This window comes from Acomys minous (genome assembly GCF_964271855.1).
Source record: "Acomys minous genome assembly, chromosome: 12".
Taxonomy (NCBI): domain Eukaryota; kingdom Metazoa; phylum Chordata; class Mammalia; order Rodentia; family Muridae; genus Acomys; species Acomys minous.
The window spans coordinates 5,189,713-5,214,540 of NC_140493.1; the positions used below are offsets into that span (position 1 = coordinate 5,189,713).

Sequence of the window (24,828 nt, forward strand, 5' to 3'; positions counted from 1 at the left end):
TGCGCATCCACAGTCTGAGCGCATAAGATAGAAAAGGCTAAAAGCCCAAACCTGTTGAGGGTCCATAGCGGTCATTTGACTTCATGCAACCATTTGTAGAAAAACTCGGGTACGGGAATCAGTTTATTCGGTCTATCCCCGAGGAGTGAGAAGACCCTTTCCAGCCCCCTTCAGGCTGGCTACCCCTCTCACAAGCATTGTCCTGGGTGGCTGACAGAGTTAGCCCTTTGCTTTGCAAGTGGTGCAAGGTGCAAAATCCTCCACAACACTATATTAAATTACTTCCAGGCTATGTGCTTAAGGTATATATGAAATATAAGTGAATTCTGTTTCCTCGAGCTAACTCATTGAATACAGATATGAAAAATGTGAAACGCAAAAACACTCGTGGTGTCAAGCATCTCAGGTAAGAGATACTCAGCTTAATTTGGTTTACCTAAGTCCAAATCCTGAGCTCTGGGCACATAGCTACAGAACCCATATATGGTTTTCACATATAGCTATTGAGTCTCAAACAAATGTGTGTTTCATGCGCTAATTTTGCCCGTACCATTGAGTAATAAACAGCTTAGTTCTTCCAAAGATGTGATGAATCGTCCTCTTGTCTTTTGCTTATTGATTCTACAACCAGTGTATGTTTTCAAGTCGGCATGAAGAGAGCTACAGCTCTCAGGACCCGTGGTCATGCTGAGGTCGCTGAGAAGAACCAGCCTGATGCTCACCCCTGCTATTATCAGCGTCAGAAACATTTATTTCTTTTCAAACCTATTCTGTACAAATAACCAAACCCTTCGTATCTAGAGGCTAATTCTATGTGTGTATTAACTGGGCACATTTTTCAACTTAGGTTTCTCTGTACCTCGTAGGGTTTTGTGAGTCTGAGTATGTTTTAGTAGAGAGAGGTTTTCCTTGGTGTTGTCTGCTCTCTCACACGATTTAAACGGCCTTGTAGGAGCAGTTCTCAGAAGGAACTTGTGATTACGTTTACCTGGCTGTTTTTACTTACAGACAATTGTGGTTAGCTTGTGTGACCATCCTGTCATGTCCTGCAAATGCTGTTTCCTGGCAAATGGCCACTATTTCTGGCTTTAACAGTTTCTGCCACCTCGGTCACAACGAGACAGGAGCCTTGGGAGAAAGGGATGTGATATAGATGTCCCATTTAGAGCTGAAAATGTCAGTCTTTCATTCTCTGCAAGATAATCCGTGGTGGGGCTCTGTGTAGAGCACCGTCTCCTGCAGCAAGGTGTCTCTGCTGTGGGCCGAGAGATGTACCGATCTGTGGGTGTAAAGGTGAGGACTTGGGGGAGGCCTACTACTATGCCCACTTAGCAGAATGATATTAATTGGTTCCCCACTAGAGCCTATAACCTCACCCACAACAGGGGTTTGGCCCAGTTAGAAATATTATATTTAAGAAGCTTGTTGAATTCATCTAATTCATAGTAAAGAAGGCCTTAAATATAAATCTCCATCTTGATGAGGCCGGGACAAAACGAATTCCGCCAGGAAAGTTGTAACTGGGATACAGTCATGAGTTCCGTGCCAGTGACTCTTGGTTCCAGGAGCAATCCTAACAATTTTTAAATATTGATTTCAGTGTGGCAAAGGGAACAGACAGAGTTTAATAAAATAACCCTTCTCTGGGCCCAGTGATTCATTCTCACAGTGGCAGGTCACCTAGAATTTCTGTTTACCAAATTCATAACATTTTATATACAAATATTTACAATCCTTCAAGTCTCAGAGTTTCCTAATTTTTGCAACTGTCCAGGCTCACAAGATCGTGTACAACACACACACATACACACACACACACACACACACACACAAATTAAATAAGCAAATAATCTTCTCATAGCCCCATCATTTAAAAGCAATCTTTTGGGGCAAAAGAAATTTGCTTTTAAGTAATGCGGCCATGAATATTCCAAACACACTGACATATATCTTGCTTTTTGTTTCACTTTAATTATATTTTTATCATTATCATACGTTCATAAATATAATTTTAATAACTACAAAATATTTCATTTATTTCTCTAAGAAACAATTCTATATGCTAGTTCCTAAATTTTTCCATACAAATAACACTTGGATGTACAATTTTGTGTATAAATATTCTGTTCTTTTCTTTTGTTTTTTGTTTTGTTTGTTTGTTTATTTTTGTTTTTTGAGACAAGGTTTCTCTGTGTAATAGACCTGGCTGTCTTGTAACCCTCTTTGTAGACCAGGCTGACCTTGAACTTATAGAGATCCACCTGCTTCTGCCTCTTGAGTGCTGTGATTAAAGGTGTGTACCACCACACCTGGCTAGTGTATAAAGATTTTAAACTGATAATTTATTAGAGTGAAATTTTTAAATGGAGTCATCTACTTATTTAGTAAATTTTTGTAACCTCATTCTGTGCTAAGTACTGTCTCAAGAATTTTGTAAGAATTATTCATTCCATCCTTGGCTTAGCCCAATAGTATCAGAGCCATCGTTATTTTTGCTCTGCAGATGAGGAAACTAAAACTTGGAGACTTAAATCAGTTCGGGTCACAGCGTTGGTAAAGTGAAGGAGCCATGGCTTAAATCCAAGCCCTTGAACTTTCCAGATGGTAAGTAGTATCTACATTAGAGGGATAAATATATTTTGATTAAATCCTTGAGAATCTCATCCCATGTGTTTTGATCATGTTCTCCAACTCTTCCACTCACATCTTCCGAGAGCCACCCTGCTGCCCAACCAACCCCCTACTTCCTGTACCTTCTGTCCTTTAAAAAAATTTTTTTAATAGCCCATCAGCTTGAATGTGTGATGTCCACATACCTTCTAGTGTGAGGCCAGCCCCTGGAGTGGGTTGGCCTATCAGGAAGCACACCCTTAAGGGAGACTGACTCTCTCCTCCCCTAGAAGCCATCAGCTGACAGACAATAAACCTCAGTTAGGGATTTATTACCCGTACCCCTCCATGCTAGACAGTGGGTAGATTTGATCAAGTGCAGGTTTTGCTCAGTCAATGACAGCTCTGTGAGGGCAACAGTCCTGTCACCCGAGAGGACACCCCTTCTCTCCAGTCTTCCCCAAGGCCTCCGCTTCTTAAGGCTCCCTCTTCCAAGATGATCCCTGAGCCGTGGGGAGGGGTGAGACATAGATGTCCCATCTGTGTCTGAGCACCCGTGGACACGTGTTGACCAGCTGTGAGTGTCTATGCTAACCACCTTTCTCTGATGAGGTCTGAGAGAGAAAATGTCCTACCAGACTGGCCTGTGTGGACAAGCTGTTTCTTCCAGAGTGCAGCCAACATCAGCTGTTCTCCCTGGGATAGCTCCGCTTCGGGTGTCATGGGATCCTCTCTCTTACCTGCCACAGTGACCCTGTGACCAGCCATCTTAGTCACAGCCACACGATGAGGTAAGGAAATCCTTAATCTCTCTATGTCCTGGACTTGCTTTGTAGACCAGGCTGGCCTCGAACTCACAGCAATCTGCCTGCCTTTGCCTCTTGAGTGCTGGGATTAAAGGCGTGTGCCACCATGCCCGGCCTTTGCTGTGAATCTTAAACGTCTCTCTCTATACAAGTGGAGAGACTGAAGATGGTGTTTCAAGACCAACCTAGTAGACACAAAGTCCTTGGTTGATGCTCACTACTGCAACTTACAACAGCCCTGGCATTTTTCTCTACCTTTGATAGAATTTAATGTAACTATAATTTGCTATTCTTTTTTCTCATTCACCCCTAGCCGATACTTAATGAAAGTAGGTTATCCAAAGAGCTCTTTATGCTGGTTAGCCTTTCTAAACCTGACACAAACCTAAACATGCCAAGGAATCTCAGTTGAGGAATTTGCTTCCATCAGTTTGTCCTGTAGGCATACTTGTGGGACAGTGCCCTGTTACTTGATACAGGAGGGCCCAGCCCACTGAAGATGGTGCCTTGTTTGGGAGGGTGTGCTTGGACTGTATTTTAAAAGGGAGGTTGCTGAACAAAGCCAAGGAGAGAAAGCCAGTAAGCAGCGTTCCTCCATGGTCTCTGCCTCAGTTCCTGCCTACAGGTTCCTGCCTGGAGTTCCCACCTTGGTTTCCTCCAATGATGGACTATAACTTATAAGCTAAAATAAACCTTTGCCTCCACAAGTTATTCTTAGTCAGTGTTCTATCACACAAACAGAGAAGCAAAGTGGGACATTCCTACACACTGGTCACTCACCTCTCCTTCCTTTCTTCTTTCTTGAAGCAAACTACAAAAGGTGGACCTGAGGAACAGCAGCACAGTGACAGAGTTCATCCTCGTGGGCTTTGAGCACAGCTCCCCTTCCACTCAGGCACTGCTCTTCACGCTGTTCTTGGCTCTCTACAGCCTCGCCATGGCCATGAATGGCCTCATCATCTTCATCACCTGGACTGACCCCAGACTCAACAGCCCCATGTACTTCTTCCTTGGACACTTGTCCTTCCTGGACATCTGCTTCATCACCACCACCATCCCACAGATGTTGATCCATCTGGTGACCAAGAACCACACTGTCTCCTTTGCCTCCTGCTTGACTCAGATGTATCTGGTTTTTGGTGTGGGTGTGGCTGAGTGCATCCTCTTGGCCTTTATGGCCTATGATCGCTATGTTGCGATCTGCCACCCACTCAACTATGCCCAGATCATAAGTCGGCAGGTGTGTGTCAGGCTGGTGGTTACTTCCTGGATCTTTGGGATGGTCAACGGCATCCTTCTCGACTACATGACATTTCGAGGTCCATTCTGCAGAGAAAACCACATAGAAAACTTTTTCTGTGAGGCCCCCATAGTGATTAACCTCTCCTGTGGGGACGCCAAGTTCAGTCTGAAGGTGATCTTTCTTGATGCCATTGTGGTGCTGCTCAGTCCCATGGTGCTCATTGTCACCTCCTATGCCCGCATCCTGGCCTCCATCCTCGGCAGAGCCTCCTCCTCGGGCAGAGGGAAGACGTTCTCCACCTGTGCCTCCCACCTGACTGTGGTCATCTTTTTCTACACCTCAGCCATGTTCTCTTACATGAATCCCCGCAGTACACACGGGCCTGACAAAGACAAGCCCTTCTCCCTCCTCTACACGATCATCACCCCCATGTGTAACCCAGTCATCTACAGCTTCCGCAACAAGGAGATGAAGGGGGCCATGGGGAGGGCCCTAGGGAGAGGGAATCTGGCTCAGGCTGTTGTCTAGCCTGAAGTTCTCTGGAGGAGGTCAATCTACTGGAAATAGAAGCTTACCCCCTTTCCAGCATTACTCCCCAGTGCCAGAGCGCTTCAAGAAAGACATTCATATCTTCCTTGACACCAGACTCAGACGTTGAAGCAATCACTCCTGATGTCTAAGGCTCGTGTGTTGAGTTGACTTCCATCATAGACTGAGCCTCTCTGGTTTCTCTTGGGAATCTGCTTTCATGATGGGAGACAAATGCAATGCAATAGGGGTTATGTCGTTAATCAAGTCAGGCAATGCTGTCTCAAGATGGAGCAGTTAGCACTGTCTTAGTTAGGGTTTCTCTTGCTGTAAAGAGACACCACGACCTCAGCAACTCATATAAAGGGAATCATTTCATCAGGGCTGGCTTACAGTTTCAGAGGTTTCACCCATTATCATTGTGACTGGAGGCATTGTGTCATGCAAGCAGGGATGGTGCTGGACTAGGAGCCGAGGGTTCTAAATCCAGATGGGCACGCAGACAGCAGAATAGGAGCTGCCCTGAGGATCTGAGACCTCAAGACCCGCCCAAACCACACCTACTCCAACAAGGCCACACCTCCTAATAGTGCCACAAATGTGAACACCGAAATGATTTGGAGAGCTTTTGCTTAGGGAGGATGATGGTTTGAAAGCTCAAGTGTGGATGCAGCGGGTTGGAGAAATATTGGATGGGGGATGCCGAGTGCCGTCCCTGTGTGGCTGACCACAAACTCTTTATGTGTATAGAGGAAAAGAGGGAACTAACCAGCGGCCTCTTGTCACCTTGCAAACCCAACAAGAAGAGGCACGGGATTCTAGATTAGTCTTGAGGAGGGGGAAAGAGAATAGAACTAGATTCAAAGCCTGAAGACAGGAGCCCGCCAGCTCAGCTCGTGGTTGTCATCAGGGAGCTCCATCTGCATCACGAAAGGGCCAGGGGATCTCTGAGGCACTCACTGCATTCAACAATAGAGCTAATCACATTAGCACCTTTGCTGTTTTTATCTTTTTGCTCCCGTTTCCTAGGTAGTGACATTACGTGCCCGAGCTACCGCACCTGGCTGCAGTTGGAGTGTTTACCACCATCCTGGACATACGTTGAACTGATTAATACCCTCATTTTCCTCCAAAGCTGGATCTTGGTAGCTGGGCCTTTATTAACCACCTCAGTGAGCTTCCTTGCCTTTTAGGTCTGGTTGAGTTTACTTAAGGACCGTTGCCAGCAGGATGCAGGGGGACAGAGAGACAAGGTGTGCGTACACTGGGCTCCTTTGATAACCCAGATTCTGCAACCTTCATCCCAGAGTCACAGCTGTCTCTGCTCTTTTCCTTTCCCCCTTAAGGTGGTACATGATAGAAGAAGAAATAGGAAACATGAATGTTCTTTAAGCGCAAATCTGTAGTTTAAATATTGCCATAAATATAGAGACAAACATATAATTGTAATGTCACCAAATAATCAAGAAAAAAGCCTAATTTTGAGTGTTGCTATAGCTAGGATCTTAGCTGTCTGTAACAGCCCAAATGTTAAAGACTTTGTTATGGTTTCTAGCTAGATTGTTCCCCCATGGGTCCCCAGCTTGTGGCCGAGTTTCTAAAGGGCAAACTCCGCCCTGGTTTGGATCTTGGACTCCACTGGTCTCAACCAAGAGGGCAGCTTCTGTCTCTTGCTCCCAATGCCACGGGTGGAGTTGCTGCATCACCGTATTTTCTTCCATTTGGATGAGGAAGAATCTCTGAAACCATGAGTCAGAATAAACCACCCTTAAGTTGTTGATGTCAGGTGGTCAATCACAGTGACTTAAGAGAAGCCAAGTTGGGCTTGGTCCCCAGGGTACTGCCCTAGAAAGATGATGGAACGGTTGGGGCCCGCTGGGAGTGTCGTAAGCTATTGGGGTTGTGCTTTTCAATAGGGTTGAGACCTCAGTCTCCTCCTTACCTTCTTCTGCCTCCTGGTGACAATATAAGAGGACTTTCCTGCTACACAGTCTGGCAATAGCCTGCTGCATCACCACAGGCCTAGGTAAACGAAGCCAATAAATCATCAACCAAAAGCTTCAAAACAACTAATCAAAATAAACCTTTTCTCTGTAAATGTGAATTATCATGGGCACTTTGTTATAGTGATGGGAAACTGGCTCGCACAAGTATAGTAGAAAACAGGGGACCATCTGAATTTTGGGGATGATGTTTATGTAACTTTGAGACCAAAACTTGAAAATGCCAAAATAATCCCCTCCTGAACATAGTGGTGAAGTTCCTAGGGAAAAATTTAATCCCAGCACTCAGGAGGCAGAGGCAGACAGATTGCTGTGGGTTCAAGGCCAGTCTGGTCTACAAAGTGAGTCTAAGACAGCCAGGGCTACACAGAGAAGCCCTGTCTCAACAAACAAACAAGCAAACAAACAAACAAAAGAATTCTATTCTATATGTATTAAGGAATGTTTTGTGACGTCCTGGGGAGATGTGAGCAAACATCTGTTCATCTCAGAGAGGGCAGGGACAACAGACGACAGAAATTATTCCACCCAAATCCAAGGTGGTGAAGCAGTGGGGTTACTGACAGAAACATGGGTGACCCTGTGGCAGCATGTCACCAGAAAGCTCACCCCAGTATGAGGGAACCATTCATGAAAGCTGTTGCTGCCCATGAGCCCTTTACCCAACTCTCAGGGGAAGAGACCCTCCTCTCCTTTAGGTTCTTGCAACCTTGGGGTGGAGCCTTGTGAATTTGCTAAATTCCATTAGCTTCTTGTGCCTTGTGAGTTTCCTTGGCTTTTCAGTCTTATGAGCTGCCCCACCCATATCCCTTCAGGAGGAAATTCAGCAAAAGTAGCTACAAGAGATAAGACTTACATATTATGGTCCAAATGCAGCTATCCCAGAGTTTCAAAGTTGAATTAGCATAAAAAAAGTTACAATAAATCACAGACAAATGAAGAACACACAATCGACTTTACTGCAGAAAAATCATCCATTCTGCCAAAAACTCATACTTACTTATAATTTTTAAGGAAGGCCCTCTGAGCAGAACAGGAATGGGAGAAATGTTCATTAAAGCATTCAATTTTAAACTAAGCATGGTGGTGCACACCTTTAATCCCAGCACTCAGGAGAAAGTAGCAGGCAGATCTCTGAGTTTGAGACCAGCCTGGTCTACATAAAAGCCAGGGTTACACAGAGAAACTCTGTCTCAAAAAAATCAAAACCCGAAGAAAATTTCTCATGCTTTGGGGTCTGATCTGTTCTTGTTTTTCCAAAGCCTCACGGTCCATCCTTATTATTTATTTCAATCTTTCTGTTGTTGTTGTTTTTTCCAATGTAAGCTACACTGTGCAAATGTAGTTATAAATATCCCTCTTAGGGCTGCCTTTTGTATCCTGTAGGTTTTGATATGCTGTAACTCCACTCTCTTTTTCTTTAAAAAAAATTAATAAAAAAATTTTATTATGTATACAGTGTTTTGAAAGCATGTACACCTGCAGGCCAGAAGAGAGCACCAGATCTCGTTATAGATGGTTGTGAGCCACCATGTGATTGCTGGAAATTGAACTCAGGACCTTTGGGAAAGGAAACAGTGCTCTTAACCTCTGAGGCATCGCTCCAGCCCATAAATCCACTTTCATTTCTTTCTAGGATTTCTTTTTAAAATTCCTTCTTAATTTTTTTTTTGATGATGCATTCATCACTCAATAGGGTTTTCCTCTCTTTAAAAAACTTTTAATTGATTCTTTGTGATTTTTCACATCATGCACCCCAATCCCACTCATCTCCCCTTCCCTCCATATCTGCCTTCTACCCTTGTAACCACCCCCGAAGAAAACAAAAATAACATTAAAAAAATAAAATAAAAAAGACACCTCGCTGTGGAAGTTGCAGTGGGTCACGCAGCATACCCTTTCATCCAGATTTACTTGCAAATGTTCATTGCAGTGAGCCATTGGTCTGGTTCGAGGCCTCTGGCTTCTGCTACACCGTCAATACTGAATCCTCACTGGGAATCCTCTTGGAGATCTCGTTGTTGCCCTGTGTCATGGAGATCCTGCGGCTTTGGGTCTACAGGACGGGCCCCTTCGTGTGCTCCACCAGGTCGTATACATGGAGTAGACATTGAGGTGGGCCAACTCAAAGGCCTGGATCTGGGCCTGGGTGGTGGCTATGCTGTTCAGCCCACCAGCTCTCCTGCACCCATGCCACCTGGACTAGCTCTCCTGCCTGCCACAGGTGGGGAGGAGTGTAGGGTGGGGCGTCTCTCCCTCACTCAGTGTAGCCCACTGCCAGCAGGGGGCAGCAGTGCCAGCTCTCCGACTTGCGCCACCAAGTCCGGCTCTCCCATGCTGCCCAGGCAAGGGGCAGGGCCAGCTCTCCCTTGCTTATGCCCTCTGCACAGCCCGTGAGGGAAGAACTACCTCTCCAGCATTCATTCTCAGAGCCGTTCACTCATTTCCCCTGCAAACCAGAACCAGCTCTCTACTGTGCTGCCCAGGCAAGGGGCAGGGCCCGCTCTCTTGAGTGCTGTAACCAGCGAGGGGCGGGGCTAGCACTGTCACTCTGAGGCCCTTGGGGTCAGTCCTCCCACACTACCTGATCTATTTTTATTATTTTTGACTGACAGTAATTATATTGTTTAAGGAGTACTGTGTAATGACTTGATACATGTATTTATTATGCAATGATCAAATTATTATAACTATCATATTACCAGCATGCAGGTCTATCGTTTCCTAATCACTCTAAAATGTCTCATTTGGCTAGTTTGGTATATACAACACAATGTTGCTGGCTTTGCTCGTCCTGCCTTGGCCTGGGACACTAACATTTATCCCTCCTCCTCGCTATGTGTATCCTCGTGCCCGTTCATCAGCCTTTCCCTAGCTCTCACTCGCTTTTTCTCTCTCTGGACTCTGGCAACCATTCTGTTCTCTTTTTCCATTCACTCAGCGTTTTGCTGAGTATGTCAGGCAGCCTTTTTAAATAATATGAAAAATGTAAAGCACATTAGAATAATTTACATGACGATGGGAACTCTTTATAGAGAAAAAAAACTTTGTACAAAATTATAAAATGGCACCATCCAGAAAATCTAAATGAACGAAACTGTGTAGAGACCGTGTGCGTGTGCGTGTGTGTGTGTGTGTGTGTGTGCGTGCAGTATATAGTGTGCAAGTGTGTGGCCAGGCTGGCTACATGAGGCCCTGCCTCAAAAGCACATAGACAGACAGGCTGACAGACAGCACAAGAAAGGAAATGGCATTTCAACATTGCATCTTTTAGACAAAACCACAACTTACTTACGTGAGTATTTCCTAGGAGAATGGTATCTTGGGCAGCGGCTGGAACCCTACAGCGTGGTTGGGTTGGAATTCTGTGAGTGAAATGTTGCAGAAGTCGTAGAAATGTGTGAAATGAACGGACACGACTCCTTACTTGTGTCGGTACATCTTTTAGCTCAAGTCGTTCTGGAACGTTTTAGAGAGCTCTGAAGCGTTTGCCTCTGAGGTGTTGAGTGTCTGTGTGTATTAGCTTGCTTTCTGTTGCTGTGACAAAACACCATGGCCAAAAGCAACTGGAGGAGGGAAGGGCTTATTGACTTACAGGTTACATTTCACCGTCAGCGAAAGGCAGGGCGGGAACCTGAAAGTAGAACCTGAAGCAGACGGAGGAACGCTGTTCACTGCCTTGCTCCCCGTGGCGTGTTCCCATGGCTTGCCCAGTCTCCTTTCTTATACACTCCAGAACCACCTTCCAAGGGAGGGCACTGTCTACACAGGGCTGGGCCCTCTCATATTAATCATTAATAAAAACCCCAAACAAACAAAAACCCAAAACCAAAATTCCCTACAGTCTTGCCTTCAGGCAGTCGGATGGTGGTGTTCTCTCAACTGAAGCTCCTCTTCCCAGATAACCCTAAATTACATCAAGTTGACAAAAACAAACAAACAAAACCAACCAGGACACTATAGGAAGAAGCATCAGACATCTTATACTGGCAAGAGTCTATTTCTTTATGTTTTGAGTGTGTTCCTTATATGCAAATTGAGGTATATGGTGCCAAGATATCCTAAGAATATTAGACTGAGTGAAAACCCAAAGTGTGAGAGGCTGGTAGATGATATTCTGGGAAGAGAGAGTCCCTCGCATTTGGAATGAGTCAGAACACAAGCATCATACACATGAGCTCTGTAGCAACCCAAGGTCTGCAGGAGCTGGGAGTCAATGGGAAAGGTCTAGGTCACGCAGAATGCTAAGTCAGTCGACATCAAGACTCTGGAAGAATGGTGAGTAGGTTAAATTGGAGAATAAATCTGCTTCCAGTAAGAGATTTGTGATACTGGAGAAGGGGGAGAAGGACGAGAGGGTTCTGTAGAAATCAACCTGTGGACATGCTTGCTCCGCGGGGAGATCCTCTGTCTGTGCTTTTACCCACCTTACGTGAAGCGGACACAGCGTGGGTGCTCAGCTCACATTGGTGGTTGGGTTGAACGTGGTATATGATGAAGTGAGAAAATGATTGGGTGGCGGCAACAGGGATGGTAATTAAGTCTTTGGAAGTCTGAGGGAAAAAAATTAATTCCAAGTTAAGTTAGGGAGTAAGTGGACAAGAGTTATAGGGTTCCCTGACCTCATGCTGAGGTTACAACGCTCACATTTGCTAGGTTCCCTGCCTATAGCAGGACACAAGTTTCTCAAGAAAACCTGGGAGTATGTCTGGCCCTCCCGGTCACTTGCCATGAGCACGCCCTCACAGGGGAGCCTTAGAACGTCCAAGTAAAGCTATCCCCCAGGGGCACACTTGGAATGGTCAGGCCTCAAGAACAAATAGTTGGACTTCTAACAGTTGGCTGCCATAGTAACCAACTGGAAGCTCCTGTCTGCCTGGGGAAGGGACAGGGCTCACATGCTCAGGCAAACACACCTGAGAGACAGGAAGGAGGGCAGTGGGGAGAGGAACTCCAGCGCCCTGCCAATAAATGCACAGCTAGTCTGCAGCAAATGCCCTGCACCCGCACTCTGAGCCTCTGTGTGCCTCTTCTGCATCCAAGACCAGCACAGACGATGTCCTCATCAGCGTGCCCCAAGCCCCACGGTCAAGGTCAGTGAATGAAGTCCCTTCTGCTGTGACGCTGACCTTGTCTCTCACCTTGTCACCAGAGCCAAGCATTCTCTGGGTCTCTCAGACACTGTCTGCATTTCCATCACCCAGGGCTCTGTACATGGTGGCCATGAGAGAGGGGTCACAGCTTTGGCTCTGTTAACCTCTGCCTTACTTGGTTTCTCCCTCTTTAGAGTCTGAGTCTCTGCTGTCCTGGAGCTTTCCTGTTCACTTCTTCCTCTGTGTTCCTCCTACAGACTTCCATCAGGACCTCTCAGCCTACCCGCCTGCCCTCCTGGCTGAAACAGAACTCATCTCATTTTCTTCTTCCTAGACCGTGTGGAGGGACCCAACTCCTTGGGTTTGCTTCCACATCACTAGCCAAGCATGCCCAGCCTCCCGGGCTCCTCCCGTGATGGGCCTCTTATCTCGTTTCTTTGTCCTTGTCTGTAGGTGAAGGCTTTTGGAATCTGCCTCTCCCGGTGTGCTTCTCTGTATTAACCTTTTCCTTATTTTCACACATCTCTTCTTTGGCATCTGTATGATCTCATTGAGAATTTTGTTTATGTTTTGGTCCTGTTATCTCCTCCCCTCTAGCTCCTCTCAGGAACATCTCCATCCATCCAACTCTGTCCACTCAGCTTTTATTAACTCATCAAGTATAACTCATTCTGTCTGTACTCTTGAGTGCATGGCGTGTAAGGGTGTGTGGGGCCACACCCTTAAAGAAAACTGGCTCTTCCTCACCCATCTGTCACTTCCTCTGCCAGCAGTTGGACATCATTCCCACCAACCCCTCCATGAAGGGGTTTTGTCTGCCTTGAGGACACCAAGGTCCTGTGTGTGCATAGAACCAACTATTGCTATGGTTCATTTGTACATCTATCCTGATGTGCCAGAGGACACTGTGTCCTTGTAGTCGTCCGCCACCCACCCCTGGCTTTTAGGATCTTACTGCCCCCTCTTCCACAATGATTCCTGAACTTTGGGAGAAGGGGTTTGATTTGTTTTTTAAAATATGTTGCTTTAGGGCTAAGCATTCTTCAGTCTCTCATCTCAGCACCTTGACCAGCTCTAAGTCTCTGTATTATTTGCCATTTCCTGCAAAAAAGAAACTTCTCTGATGAGGGTTAAGAAGTACATTGTCTATGGGTTTAACAATAAATCATTAGTAGTCTGGTGAATTTTATGCCCATTCAACAGAGTAGTAAGGGCTTATTCTTTGTGCTTTGTGACCTGGCTAGCTACAAGTTCTTGACCACAGTAACAGTGACAGGTATGGGTTTCAACTTGTGAAGTGCACCTTATCAAAGCAGAAAGTGGTTAGATACGTTCATGAAATTAATGCAACTATTATACCATGTCATGTCGGACCAGTCATTGTTGTAGCTCTCAGAGGTCACAGCTGGGGACAGCTGACGATAGCGTTTCTCCTCTGTAGTACGCATAGCACCTCCCAGAACTACGAAAGCTAGCCAATAGGAATGAAGCTACGAGGTTCAATATAGGCTTGGTTTCATTTATCACTGTGTTTTAATCCATTTAATCCACTGTTCTTCTCCTCCTTGTCTTTCTGTACTGTTTGGTGTAGTGGTTCTCAGCCTGTGGGTCGCGACTGTGGGAAAACACATAGTTCTGATGGTCTCGGGAACTTAGGAACTCCCAAGCATAAACTGATTCTCAGTGCTACTTCAGAACTGTGAATTTGCTACTGAGTGGTGTTTCGGTTCCTAAGACCTTTGTAACCGTGTGTTTTCCGATGGCCACGCTTCATGGCTGTGTTTTCCGATGGTCACGCTTCATGGCTGTGTTTTCCGATGGTCACGCTTCACGACTGTGTTTTCCGATGGTCATGCTTCACGGCTGTGTTTTCCAATGGTCATGCTCCACAGGCTGGGAACCGCTGGCTTGGTGAGTACCCTTCCTCTCTCTGCCATCTTTTCCATCTTTTCTCTCTTTGTGTCTCTGCTTTTCCATTTGGCTTTTCCTTTTCCTTTTCCTTGGGAAACAGAGGCTGAGAAGTGACTCATGGACAGCCCTCTCTTAAATGTTGTGGCAAAGAGCGTTGCCCCATGTTATGTTGCTGTTGTTGTTGCTGTTGTTGTTGTTGTGTGTCTCGGGAAAGCGGATGGCGGGGGTGCTTTAGGAGCCAAGCAAAAGGAAAAGGTTCTTAAATATATCGGGGAAGGAGCAGGGTGAGTGTGCTGTGTCTCTAACGATGAGCCCAGGGCTTATGGGTAAAAACATTTACCAGACAAAAATTCATATAAGCATTTTAATAAAGAATAGACAATATAGACAAAAACAATGGAAAGTTTCTCAGAGAAGGAGGGAAAGAGGAGAAAGGGGGAGGGAGATAGAGGTGGGGATGAAGGGAGACATGGGAGGAAATCGGCTCTGCTGAGAAATGAGCTCCCTTTATAGCACTTAAGTCTCCTGGCTTCTTGATCTGTATGTGTCAGCTCCAGTTGGACAGCTGAGAGGGCGGAAGCTCACTAGCTTGTTAGAAGCACATTTTAAAGCATCCTTTGTCCTTCCTAGGACTGGCCGTTGGGGTGAGGTGCCAGTGGTCACTAGGCTTTTATCGTAGGGCATTGTAATTCTCCGGGTCACGTGCCAAGCTGCTAGGGACTGAGTGTTAGTGAGAAGAGATTTTGCTTTGTGCTTTCGGCCCTCTACTTCCGGCTTCCCTGTCTCTACGTTTATCCCCTGACAAACTCACAAGATCGAGTCCCTGGCAAGGGCCAGTTCTCTTTTCTTCTGGCACCACTTGGGAAGATGAGAAGGGATAACAGTGTCGTTGCTGTGGTCCAGGGCGAAATAACCATGAAATGCTTGAGCCACACTGTGGAGGGAAGAGGGGCCTGCAGGAGACTGAAGCCTGGGCCATGGCTTGGCTAGAAGTCAAGAGGTCCTTGGTAGTTGGCGACAGGCTTTTTTTTTTTTTCAGTTTTTCAAGATAGGGTTTCTCTGTGTAGCCTTGGCTGCCCTGGACTCACTTTGTAGACTAGGCTGGCCTCGAACTCACAGAGATCTGCCTGTCTCTGCTTCCCATGTGCTGAGATTGGAGACAGGCTTTGATGTAGGTGACAATGATGATTAACAGCCCTAGGGACGATATCAGCTGGAGCTGAATTCCCTGTAATGTGGATGGTATCAATCAAACTTGCTAGGGAATATGCCATGTTTTATATAACAGCTGGACTCATATTTCCACCAACAGTGTACAAGAACGGGCTTTCTCTCCACACCCTTGTCAACACTTATCTTTCTTTTTTCTGATAACAACTGCTCTAATTAGTATGAGTTCATATCTCATATGGCTTTAATTTGCATTTCCCTGATCATTAGTTGTAGTTTTCTCCCTACACCTATTGGCTATTTGTCTATCTTGAGAAATGCCCATTCACATCCTTTGCCCACTTCTATCATTAATAGAATAATAATCTATTATTCTAATAGAATAAATAACAATCTATCATCTTTCTCACAAAGGAGTCACTTTAACCATCTAAATTGCTTGAGTATATAACATTGCACAACTTATAATTATCTATATTTAGCCGAGGACTCTCAATGCCTGAGTGTTTCTATTACACTTAAGGCCTGAAAGGTCACCTTTATGGTGAGTAAGAACCAAGTCATTTTCTGATTGTTACAAGCCTGCTACTGAATTTATTCGCTCCATCCCTGTTCGGTTCCTGATGTCCTTAGGTCATTTCTCCTTTTAACCATGAAGGCAAAATTGGAGTGCATGTCGATGGGGAATGCAGTCTAAAGTGTTCTAGCTACTTTTAGCATTAGGTTATTAAGAGCCCCAGGAGAAAGCGCTCGTCAAGCAGTCACCCCACTCATGAGAGCTAGAACATCACCCCCATAACAGTGGGGAGCCAAATAAACAACTTCCCTGGACTTCTCTGTGTGGTGGGATGAGGTGTCCAGTCCTATGGGGGTCTCTACAACCACCAAGGCCAGCAGAGTGTCAGCCTGTGTGAGGCAAGAAGGAAATTCAGTTCAACATGGCTCAGCCAGCGTTGGTTCAGACATTGCAATGAGACATTTTCCCCACAGGTCTGGTTTGCAGCATCACACTTTGTTCTTTGAGCTCATGGCCATCTACGGAGACCTCCCCTTAACTCATGAGCCCTGTGCTTTTGGTAATCCAGATTGTGGAAGGTGCAGGAGCCTCATTAAAGAGCAGTGGGATCAGTCACGTGAGTGGAGCACGGCAATCTTGCTTAACCACAGGCTTAATGGGTAGAAAAATAAAAAGTTTAGACACTGTTAGAGGTCCTGATGCTTCCTTCCATGGTGTGTATGAACTACTTTGAAAATTGTTGCTAACTTAACAGTGATCACAGATCCTCTGTGTGTCTCTACCCAGAAGCCTGGGGTTAGGCAGCCTCGTTCTCTACTCATTGGTAGCTTGGTAGCTCTAGATGGCAACCAAGCCTCTCAAATAGGACCAGAGAGTGCCCTGGGGCAATGGTTGTCAACCTTACTAATGCTGAGACCCTTTAATACAGTTCTCCTGCTGTGGCATCCCCCAACCATAAAACTATTTTCATTGCTACTTTGTAACTGTAATTTTGCTGCTGTTATGAATCATAATGCAAATATCTGTTTTCTAATGGTCTTAGGTGACCCCCGTGAAAGAGTGGTCCAACTGTCAAAGGGGTCATGACCCACAGGTTGAGAACCACTTCCTACATAAAGCCATGCTCCAGGAGAACCAGAAAAAAAATCAAATGAACAAGTGATGAGTTTCTCTTTCTACAAAAACCAATTAGGTAGGTATATCCTGTCCCGTCTGGTGGTGTGATGGCAAGACGGACACAGTGCAATCCTGTCCCCTGTGGTGGTGTGATGGGAGGGCAGGCACAGAGCAGGAGTGTTATATTATAACAATTCCAGCCACATGGAAAACAGCATGAGGATCTGCGTGATGGTTGCTATTGGTTGTCCGCTTGACCACATCTGGAATTAACTAAAAACCCAAGCAGCTAGGCACACCTGTGAGGGTTTTTTTTTTAAATACATATCATGTGAGTTATGAAGACCCACCTTAAAAGTCTGATCATTTGAAATAGGAAGATCTGCCTTTAATCTGGGTTACACCTCATCATGGCAGCCTATATACATGGAAGAAAGAAAATTTTACTTTCTGCCTGCTTGCTCTCATTCTGGGTGACAAGTTCACATACCCTGATGCTGAGGTACTCCTTCATTGGTCTTAGAGCCCACTTCTCCAGGACTCTGTCATATACAAAAGACCAGCTAAGATGTCCAGCCTCAGGCAATGAACAGCTATTGGGTTCTTGGACTTTCTGTCAGGGAACAGCTACCGGAGTAGCCGGACCACAGCCTGTAAAGTACTGTAATAGATTCCCTTTATGTATGTACAGGTCAGTCCATCATATGTATAGGTCATTTTAACAGTTATTTCCCTCTAGAGAAACCTGACTAATACAACCTCTAACAATGGATAGATTTCCTTTTCCTACTCATTGTACCTATGGATAAGCAAAGGGGTGGGAATCAAGATGGCTGTGCTCCATACTCATAAAACTGATCCCCCAGTACAAATAGCTGCTCTTTCTAGAGGCTCTTTGACTTTCTGCAGGAGTCTCTGTTTTGCTTGTAGATGGTCCTGAAATGTGTCAGAATTGTGTGGTCAGTTAAACCAACTATGACCACACAAGATTCTATGGAAAATTCACCCTCTGCTCTTTGCTACTGGAAAGTGTGCATGAATGACTTCATTGTGCAAGCGAAGTTACCCCGGCTTTCCAGTGAGCTTGAACTACCTCACTAAGGTAATAAAATAGAGGCTCAAATGCCATGATATGCATCAACTGTTTTTAAAGTTGTTGCTAATTTACCTGAGCTCAAAGACTCTCTGGCCTTTAAATAAGGATCAGTGGAGTTGAAGATGGTGTGTTTTCGCTGTACGGTTTCGGCAATCATGATGCTCTTCCAGATGACTGGAGAAATCACAAGTATATTGGGGTGTTTACATGCATATCTTTCAAAAGATGGCATCAATTCAAATAACTTCATTTCTGGTAAGACAAACAAGTCAAATTACATTTCAGACATTAAGATTAGTTGAAGAGACACTGGGTGGTGGTGACACATGCCTCTGATCCCAACCCTCAGGAGGCAAAGGTAGGAGGATCTCTGTGAGTTTGAGACCAGCCTGGTCTACAAAGTGAGTTTGAGGACAGCCAGGGCTACACAGAGAAACCCTGTCTCCAAACCTCCCGCACCAAAAAAAAAAAAAAAAAAAATTGAAGAGGACATAGCTATCATACATTATCAAAAGTAATTTCCTTTATAGTGAGGCTACTAATTTTGTTTTGTTTTGTTTTTTGAGACTGGGTTTCTCTGTGTAACAGCCCTGGCTGTCCTGGAACTCATTCTGTAGACCAGGCTGACCTGGAGCTCACAGAGATCCACCTGCCTCTGCCTCCCAAGTGCTGGGACTAACAGTGGTATCACTACACCCAGCGAGTAAGGTTGTTTTTGTTTTGTTTGTTTATTTTGTCTTTGCAGAAGAATGTTGTGGATTTAGATAAAGCTAAAGAGAATCAACATTTCCTTTTTTTTTTTTTTTGTATTTTTTTAATTAACAAAAGACCATGTCATTTTTAAGGCAAATGTGGACATGAAAACTTTAAAGAGGCAAAAAGGTCAAAAATGTACAATCTGAGTGGCAGGTGACAAGGTAAGAGTTTCATTACCAAATGACAGCATGAGGCAGAGAGCTCTCACCCACACCATAAGGTGCTGTACACATGTAATGTGCCAGTATTGGTTTTGTCTGTAGAAGCATAGATGTCAACAACTGTCAAAGAACAAAAAGCTCAAAAGATACCACTGTCTTCCAGAGTGGCCGTCCAGCTCAGACCACCCTTCCTGGAGCAGCTCTTCCTCAAACACCATGCCATCTCGGTTACTGGGAACCGGCATTCAGTGACATAGCATGAGCAGCAGAGCCACGGGATGAGGTAGGTGTGCTTTGCTTTACAGAATCCCATGTATGTCCACAGATGCCTGACTGGCCAGCTGCTAGTGGTACCCAACAAGGCACTGGATGCTGGCAAGCACAGAATATTATCTGCTCAGGGAACTACAGGCAAGTATTGTCCTTTCGTGGCACTTAGGAAGTCCCTGAGTTAAATTCCAACTTCTTCTTGGCCAAGTCTAAGGATTCTACGGTTTGTATTCTTTGCTGACTTACATTGTCCAAACATTAACTTGGTCTCAATGTTTCTACTGAGTGAAGGATTATGGACCCATATTAGACTATGCCCTATGCTTTCCTTTCCTTTCCTTTCCCTTCCCTATTTTTTCTTTCCCCTCCCCTCCTTTCCCTTCCCTTTCTTTTCCATTCCCTTCTCTTTGCAGACCACAAGAGTAGTCCCAGATACCAGAAGTCTCTAATGTGAAGATGATAGGAGTAGGCCCAGTTGATGCCTTGACCAACCAAGACATCTCACTTAAAGGGAATTTAATCCTGTAAGGAGTGGCCCCAACAGGGTTGTGTAGCCTTCATATAGCAGAAAGGAAATATGAGATCCTGAAAGATTAGAGAGTTCAGTTCGACTTAGCTATCTGGCTGATAACCAGTAAAGATGGGAAAGTTGGGAGAGAGAAAGAGGTAAGATCTAGTAGGAGTTGGAAATCTAAAAAGGGGCTCACGTAGAAGGCGAAATGAGGGTACACCAAAAAGAGAATAGAAGAGGGAAATCTGAAGGGCGGTGCTGAAGAACATGGAGTTTGGCAGGCAAGCCTGGCCGTCTAAGGCATCTGCAGGTGGAACAGACCACATTCACGTTAACTCCAAACAAGATGAGAGCGAAAGAGGTTTAATTTGAATGTAGTGGTTTCCCAAATGTTACAGGAAAGAGTGTAATAATAGTGAACACTAACCCTTTAATGATATAAAATGAACACTGTGCACTCACAGGGCCTCCGGTACTTTGCAGGCCAAGTTCCAGAAAGGCTGGCATCTATGAGCCTCGCTCATCCATTCCCCATTCTCAACCATGTGGTTGGATTTTTTTTTTAATTGAAGTTAGATTATTCTCTCAAACAATACATCCCAACCACATTTTCCCCTCCTCCCAGCTGCTTTCCCATAGGCCTCCCTTCTCCCCGAGAGTCTTTCTGCCCAATGGTATGCAAAACAGACTGGAAAGCACAGGTGCCAGTACTAAGGAATCCCTCCAACCAGACCCCCATTCCTGTGCACAGCACAGTGGTCGAATGCCTCTGAGGGAGTCTGGCTGGGACAGTGTGAATCTCTAGAGTGATCTAGGAATGACTGCCAGGCTCTGTCACCCGAGTGATCTGACTCCTATACTTTGAAATCTCAAGACATCTATCCTCTTAAATTAAGTATGTGAAGACGGAATGTACTTTTCTAGACAGCACTTTCTCCTGTGCTTCATGCCAATGGCCTTTATTTAACAAACTTGTCACCATGACCATCACTCACTCCATTCCTCTGCATCTTGAAACTTCCCTCATCTGACATGAGTCCCAGACATAGCTCTTTTATCCTCTTCCCCTGAATGCATGCAGCCATAAGTAGTCCTTTCATGGTGAAGGCTCTGGAACACACACACACACACACACACACACACACACACACACTACTTCATAGAGCATCCAATCCATCCAGAGTAAAGGGAAACCATCACTTCCTCAACTTCTAAAATTAGAATCTATGTATAGAGCCTATGGTGATCCTGGCATTGCACTACTATGCCACCACTACACAGATTTACCAGAGATAACTAAGTTCCAAAACTTCTACTACCACCTGGGGACAGCCTCTTGCTGGGTGTCAGGGTCCAGGCGAGCATCTGACCTTCCACACAACTGTGTCCTTTGTGCTCTCCCTGCCCTCCTCCTCAAACAGGCCCCAGACAGCTGACCTGAGGAACAGCAGCAGCATAGTGACAGACTTCGTCCTCGTGGGCTTTGAGCACAGCTCCCCTTCCACTCGGGCACTGCTCTTCACGCTGTTCCTGGCTCTCTACAGCCTCGCCATGGCCATGAATGGCCTCATCATCTTCATCACCTGGACTGACCCCAGGCTCAACAGCCCCATGTACTTCTTCCTTGGACACTTGTCCTTCCTGGACATCTGCTTCATCACCACCACCATCCCACAGATGTTGATCCATCTGGTGACCAAGAACCACACTGTCTCCTTTGTCTCTTGCATGACACAGATGTACTTGGTCTTCTTTGTTGGAGTGACCGAATGCATCCTCTTGGCCTTTATGGCCTATGATCGCTATGCTGCAATCTGCCACCCACTCAACTATGCCCAGATCATGAGCCAGCAGGTGTGTGTCAGGCTGGTGGTTACTTCCTGGATCTTTGGGATGGTCAACGGCATCTTCCTTGAGTATCTATCATTCAGAAATCCCTTCTGCAGAGACAACCACATAGAAAACTTTTTCTGTGAGGCCCCCATAGTGATTGCCCTCTCCTGTGGGGATGCCAAGTTCAGCATGAAGTTGATCTTTCTTGATGCCATTGTGGTGCTGCTCAGTCCCATGGTGCTCATCGTCACCTCCTATGCCCGCATCCTGGCCTCCATCCTCGGCAGAGCCTCCTCCTCGGGCAGAGGGAAGACATTCTCCACCTGTGCCTCCCACCTGACTGTGGTCATCTTTTTCTACACCTCAGCCATGTTCTCTTACATGAATCCCCGCAGTACACACGGGCCTGACAAAGACAAGCCCTTCTCCCTCCTCTACACGATCATCACCCCCATGTGTAACCCAGTCATCTACAGCTTCCGCAACAAGGAGATGAAGGGGGCCATGGGGAGGGCCCTAGGGAGAGGGAATCTGGCTCAGGCAGAGTCTGTCTAAGAGGACGCACCACAGGGAAGAAGTTCTCTCCACAGGAGTGGAAAGTTAACTCCTTTCCTGGGCCTCAGCATCTCTGTCAGATTCCAGGAAGGAGCATCCGCAGCCATCTTATCACTGGTAGTTTCTTTTGTGTCCATATCTCATATCTCTAATTGACTTTCACAGATGGATCTTCTGTGATTGGGGGGTGGGGGGTGGGGGCGGTCTCTTCCGCCTTCACGGGCAGCAGAGAGACTTGTCAGGGAGGCAAACCGGCACTTCAGCATAACACGAGTCAGTAGCCAATGCTGGTCCACACTTCAGGTGTCTGAGGTTTTTGTGGTTTGTTTTTTTTTTAATTTAATTTAATTTAATTTCAGTGTATTTAAACACAGCACAATCTGTTGAGACCTGTTCTTGTGATGGATAACTCCACCTTGTATGTGTAAGAAAGCATACCTAAATCTCGTTGAGGAACAAAGTAGGCTGCATACAGCTCAGATGTGAGCACTCATCATCCATAAAGGCAGATTCCATAGACTGACTGAGAAAAGCACGTTTACTCCAAGAGTCTGGAGGAGGGGTCCTGGGTCAGGAAGGCCCCGGCCACACGGTTCGCACAAAGGTCTCCAGGCCAGAAAGCATGCCCACTCCAGCCTTCTGGTTGGAAAACACGTTTTGGGTCCCTTCCTTTGAAGGAACAGCCCTGCGTACGTAACTCCCAGGTTCCCCTAGTGTACGTCTGCAAGCCGATGACCTCTGTGTCCCCTACGCCTCAGTACCACACTTCCACTCTTGGAGGCAGAAGTGCAATGCGAAGGACTTAGTTCACACATGATGGAGATGCTTTCTGAGGAGACGTCATTGAAAAAGACAATCAGATCATGTCTGGGGAGCAGCACTGTGTGTGTGTGTGTGTGTGTGTGTGTGTGTGTGTGTGTGTGTGTGTACTGAAAGGATGGGAATCTTCTGTCGTACGCTCATATTTACAAATGTTTTAAACATCTTTTTTCTTTTTTGAGGCAGGGTCTTCAAGTCTTGATCCCTTTAGACTGAACTCCCAGGTGCTGGCATTGCTTGAGTGTACAGCCATTCCTCGTGATTTTCCAATTTTGTTGGTTCCTGCCATAGTCTCCCTCCCTTATCTCTATTTTTTTTTTTTAAATTTGGTCTTCTCTCTCTCTCTCTCTCTCTCTCTCTCTCTCTCTCTCTTTTGGTTAGTTCAGCTAAAGGCTTGTCAATCTTGCTTATCCTTTTGAAGAACCTCTCCTTTATGTTATTGACTCTTTGTAGTGTGTATGTGTGTGCACATGCATGTGTGTGTGTGTGTGTGTGTTGTATGTTCACTTCCATTTTGTTAACTTCTTTCTTGTCCTTAGTAATTTCTTCACATCTTCTGCTTTTGGTTTCAGTTTGTTCTTGTTTTTTTTACAACAACCTTAACGTGCATCTTTAAGTTCTTTATTTTATTTCTCTAATTAAAACAAAAATACTTTTAGGTGTGAAGAGGCATCTCTGGGACAAGTTAGATGCCTAGGACAAGGGAAACTCCCAGGAATCAATGAGGGTGACTTTATTGCTAAGTCTCACAGCAACAGGGAATACAGACCCTGAAACGGCCACCACCTATAACCAGGCACAAAAACCTTCAACCCACAATCTATCCTGCTTACAAGATGTGCAGGAATAAAGATGGAGCAGAAATCAAAGGAATAGCCAATCAAGACTGGTCCAATTTGAGACCTATGCCATGAGAGAGAGCCCGCCCCTGACACTATTAATGACGCGCTGCTATAATTGCAGACAGGTGTCTAGCATCAGTGTCCTCTGAGAGGCTTCGCCCAGGAACTGATGGAAACAGACGCAGAGGCCCACAGCCAAACATTTGGCAGAGCTCAGGGGATCTTATGGAAGATGAGGAGGAAGGACTGAAGGTGTCAAAGAGATCAAGGACACCACAAGAAAATCTACAGAATCAACTAACGTTGGCCCATAGAGACCCAAAGAGACTGAACCACCAGGCAAAGAGCAAGCATGGGATGGACGTAGGCCCTCTACACATAGGTAATAGATGTACAGCTCAGTCTTCATGCGGGGCCCCTAATAACTGGCGTGGGGGTTGTCTCTGACTCTGTTGCTGCCTTTGAATCCCTTTTCTTCAACTGAGCTGCCTTGATTAGTCTCAATAGGAGAAGATGTGCCTAGTTCTACCTCAACTTGATATGCCAAGGCAGGCTGATATCCATGGGAGGCCTCCCCTTCTCTGAGGAGAGTGGGACAGGGGCGGGGAGGGGAGATGTGAGGGAGGGGCTGGGTGAAGAGTTGGGAGGGGAAGCTGGGATTGGGATGTAAAATAAATGAACTAATGAAAAAGATTTTTATTATTCTTAATTATGTGGTATGCCAATATGTGCACATATATGTATGAATGTAGTGTACTCTTTTGGTTTTATTCAATTCTAGGAAGTTTTTTTTTTTTAACTTTATCCTTAATTTCTCAAGCAGCCTGTTCAGCATTCAACAGTGTGTTGTTTGACCTCTATGAGTTTGTGTACTATCTTAAGACAGGTACCCACTCTGTAGTGCCAGCTGTCCTGGGACTCACTTTATAGACCAGGCTGGCTTAGAGTGCACAGAGATGCCTGCCTCTGCCTTCTGAGTGCTGAGACT

General features: G+C 45.6%; 2 protein-coding genes across 2 annotated transcripts; both read left to right on the plus strand.

Moving 5' to 3' along the window:
- Positions 1 to 4,300: 4,300 nt before the first annotated feature.
- LOC311579769 (olfactory receptor 10AD1-like) lies at positions 4,301 to 5,187 on the plus strand (the record flags this gene model as incomplete). The annotated part of the gene is made up of 1 exon (XM_084750613.1): positions 4,301 to 5,187. The coding sequence occupies exon 1, from the start codon at positions 4,354 to 4,356 to the stop codon at positions 5,185 to 5,187; it is 834 nt and encodes a 277-aa protein (XP_084606739.1). The 5' UTR covers positions 4,301 to 4,353.
- Positions 5,188 to 19,268: 14,081 nt separating this feature from the next.
- Positions 19,269 to 22,179, plus strand: LOC311579033 (olfactory receptor 10AD1-like; the record flags this gene model as incomplete). Its single annotated transcript, XM_084749240.1, has 2 exons — positions 19,269 to 19,293; positions 21,213 to 22,179. Exons 1-2 carry the CDS (start codon positions 19,289 to 19,291, stop codon positions 22,177 to 22,179), a joined length of 972 nt encoding a protein of 323 aa, XP_084605366.1. The 5' UTR covers positions 19,269 to 19,288.
- Between the last annotated feature and the right edge of the window lie 2,649 nt (positions 22,180 to 24,828).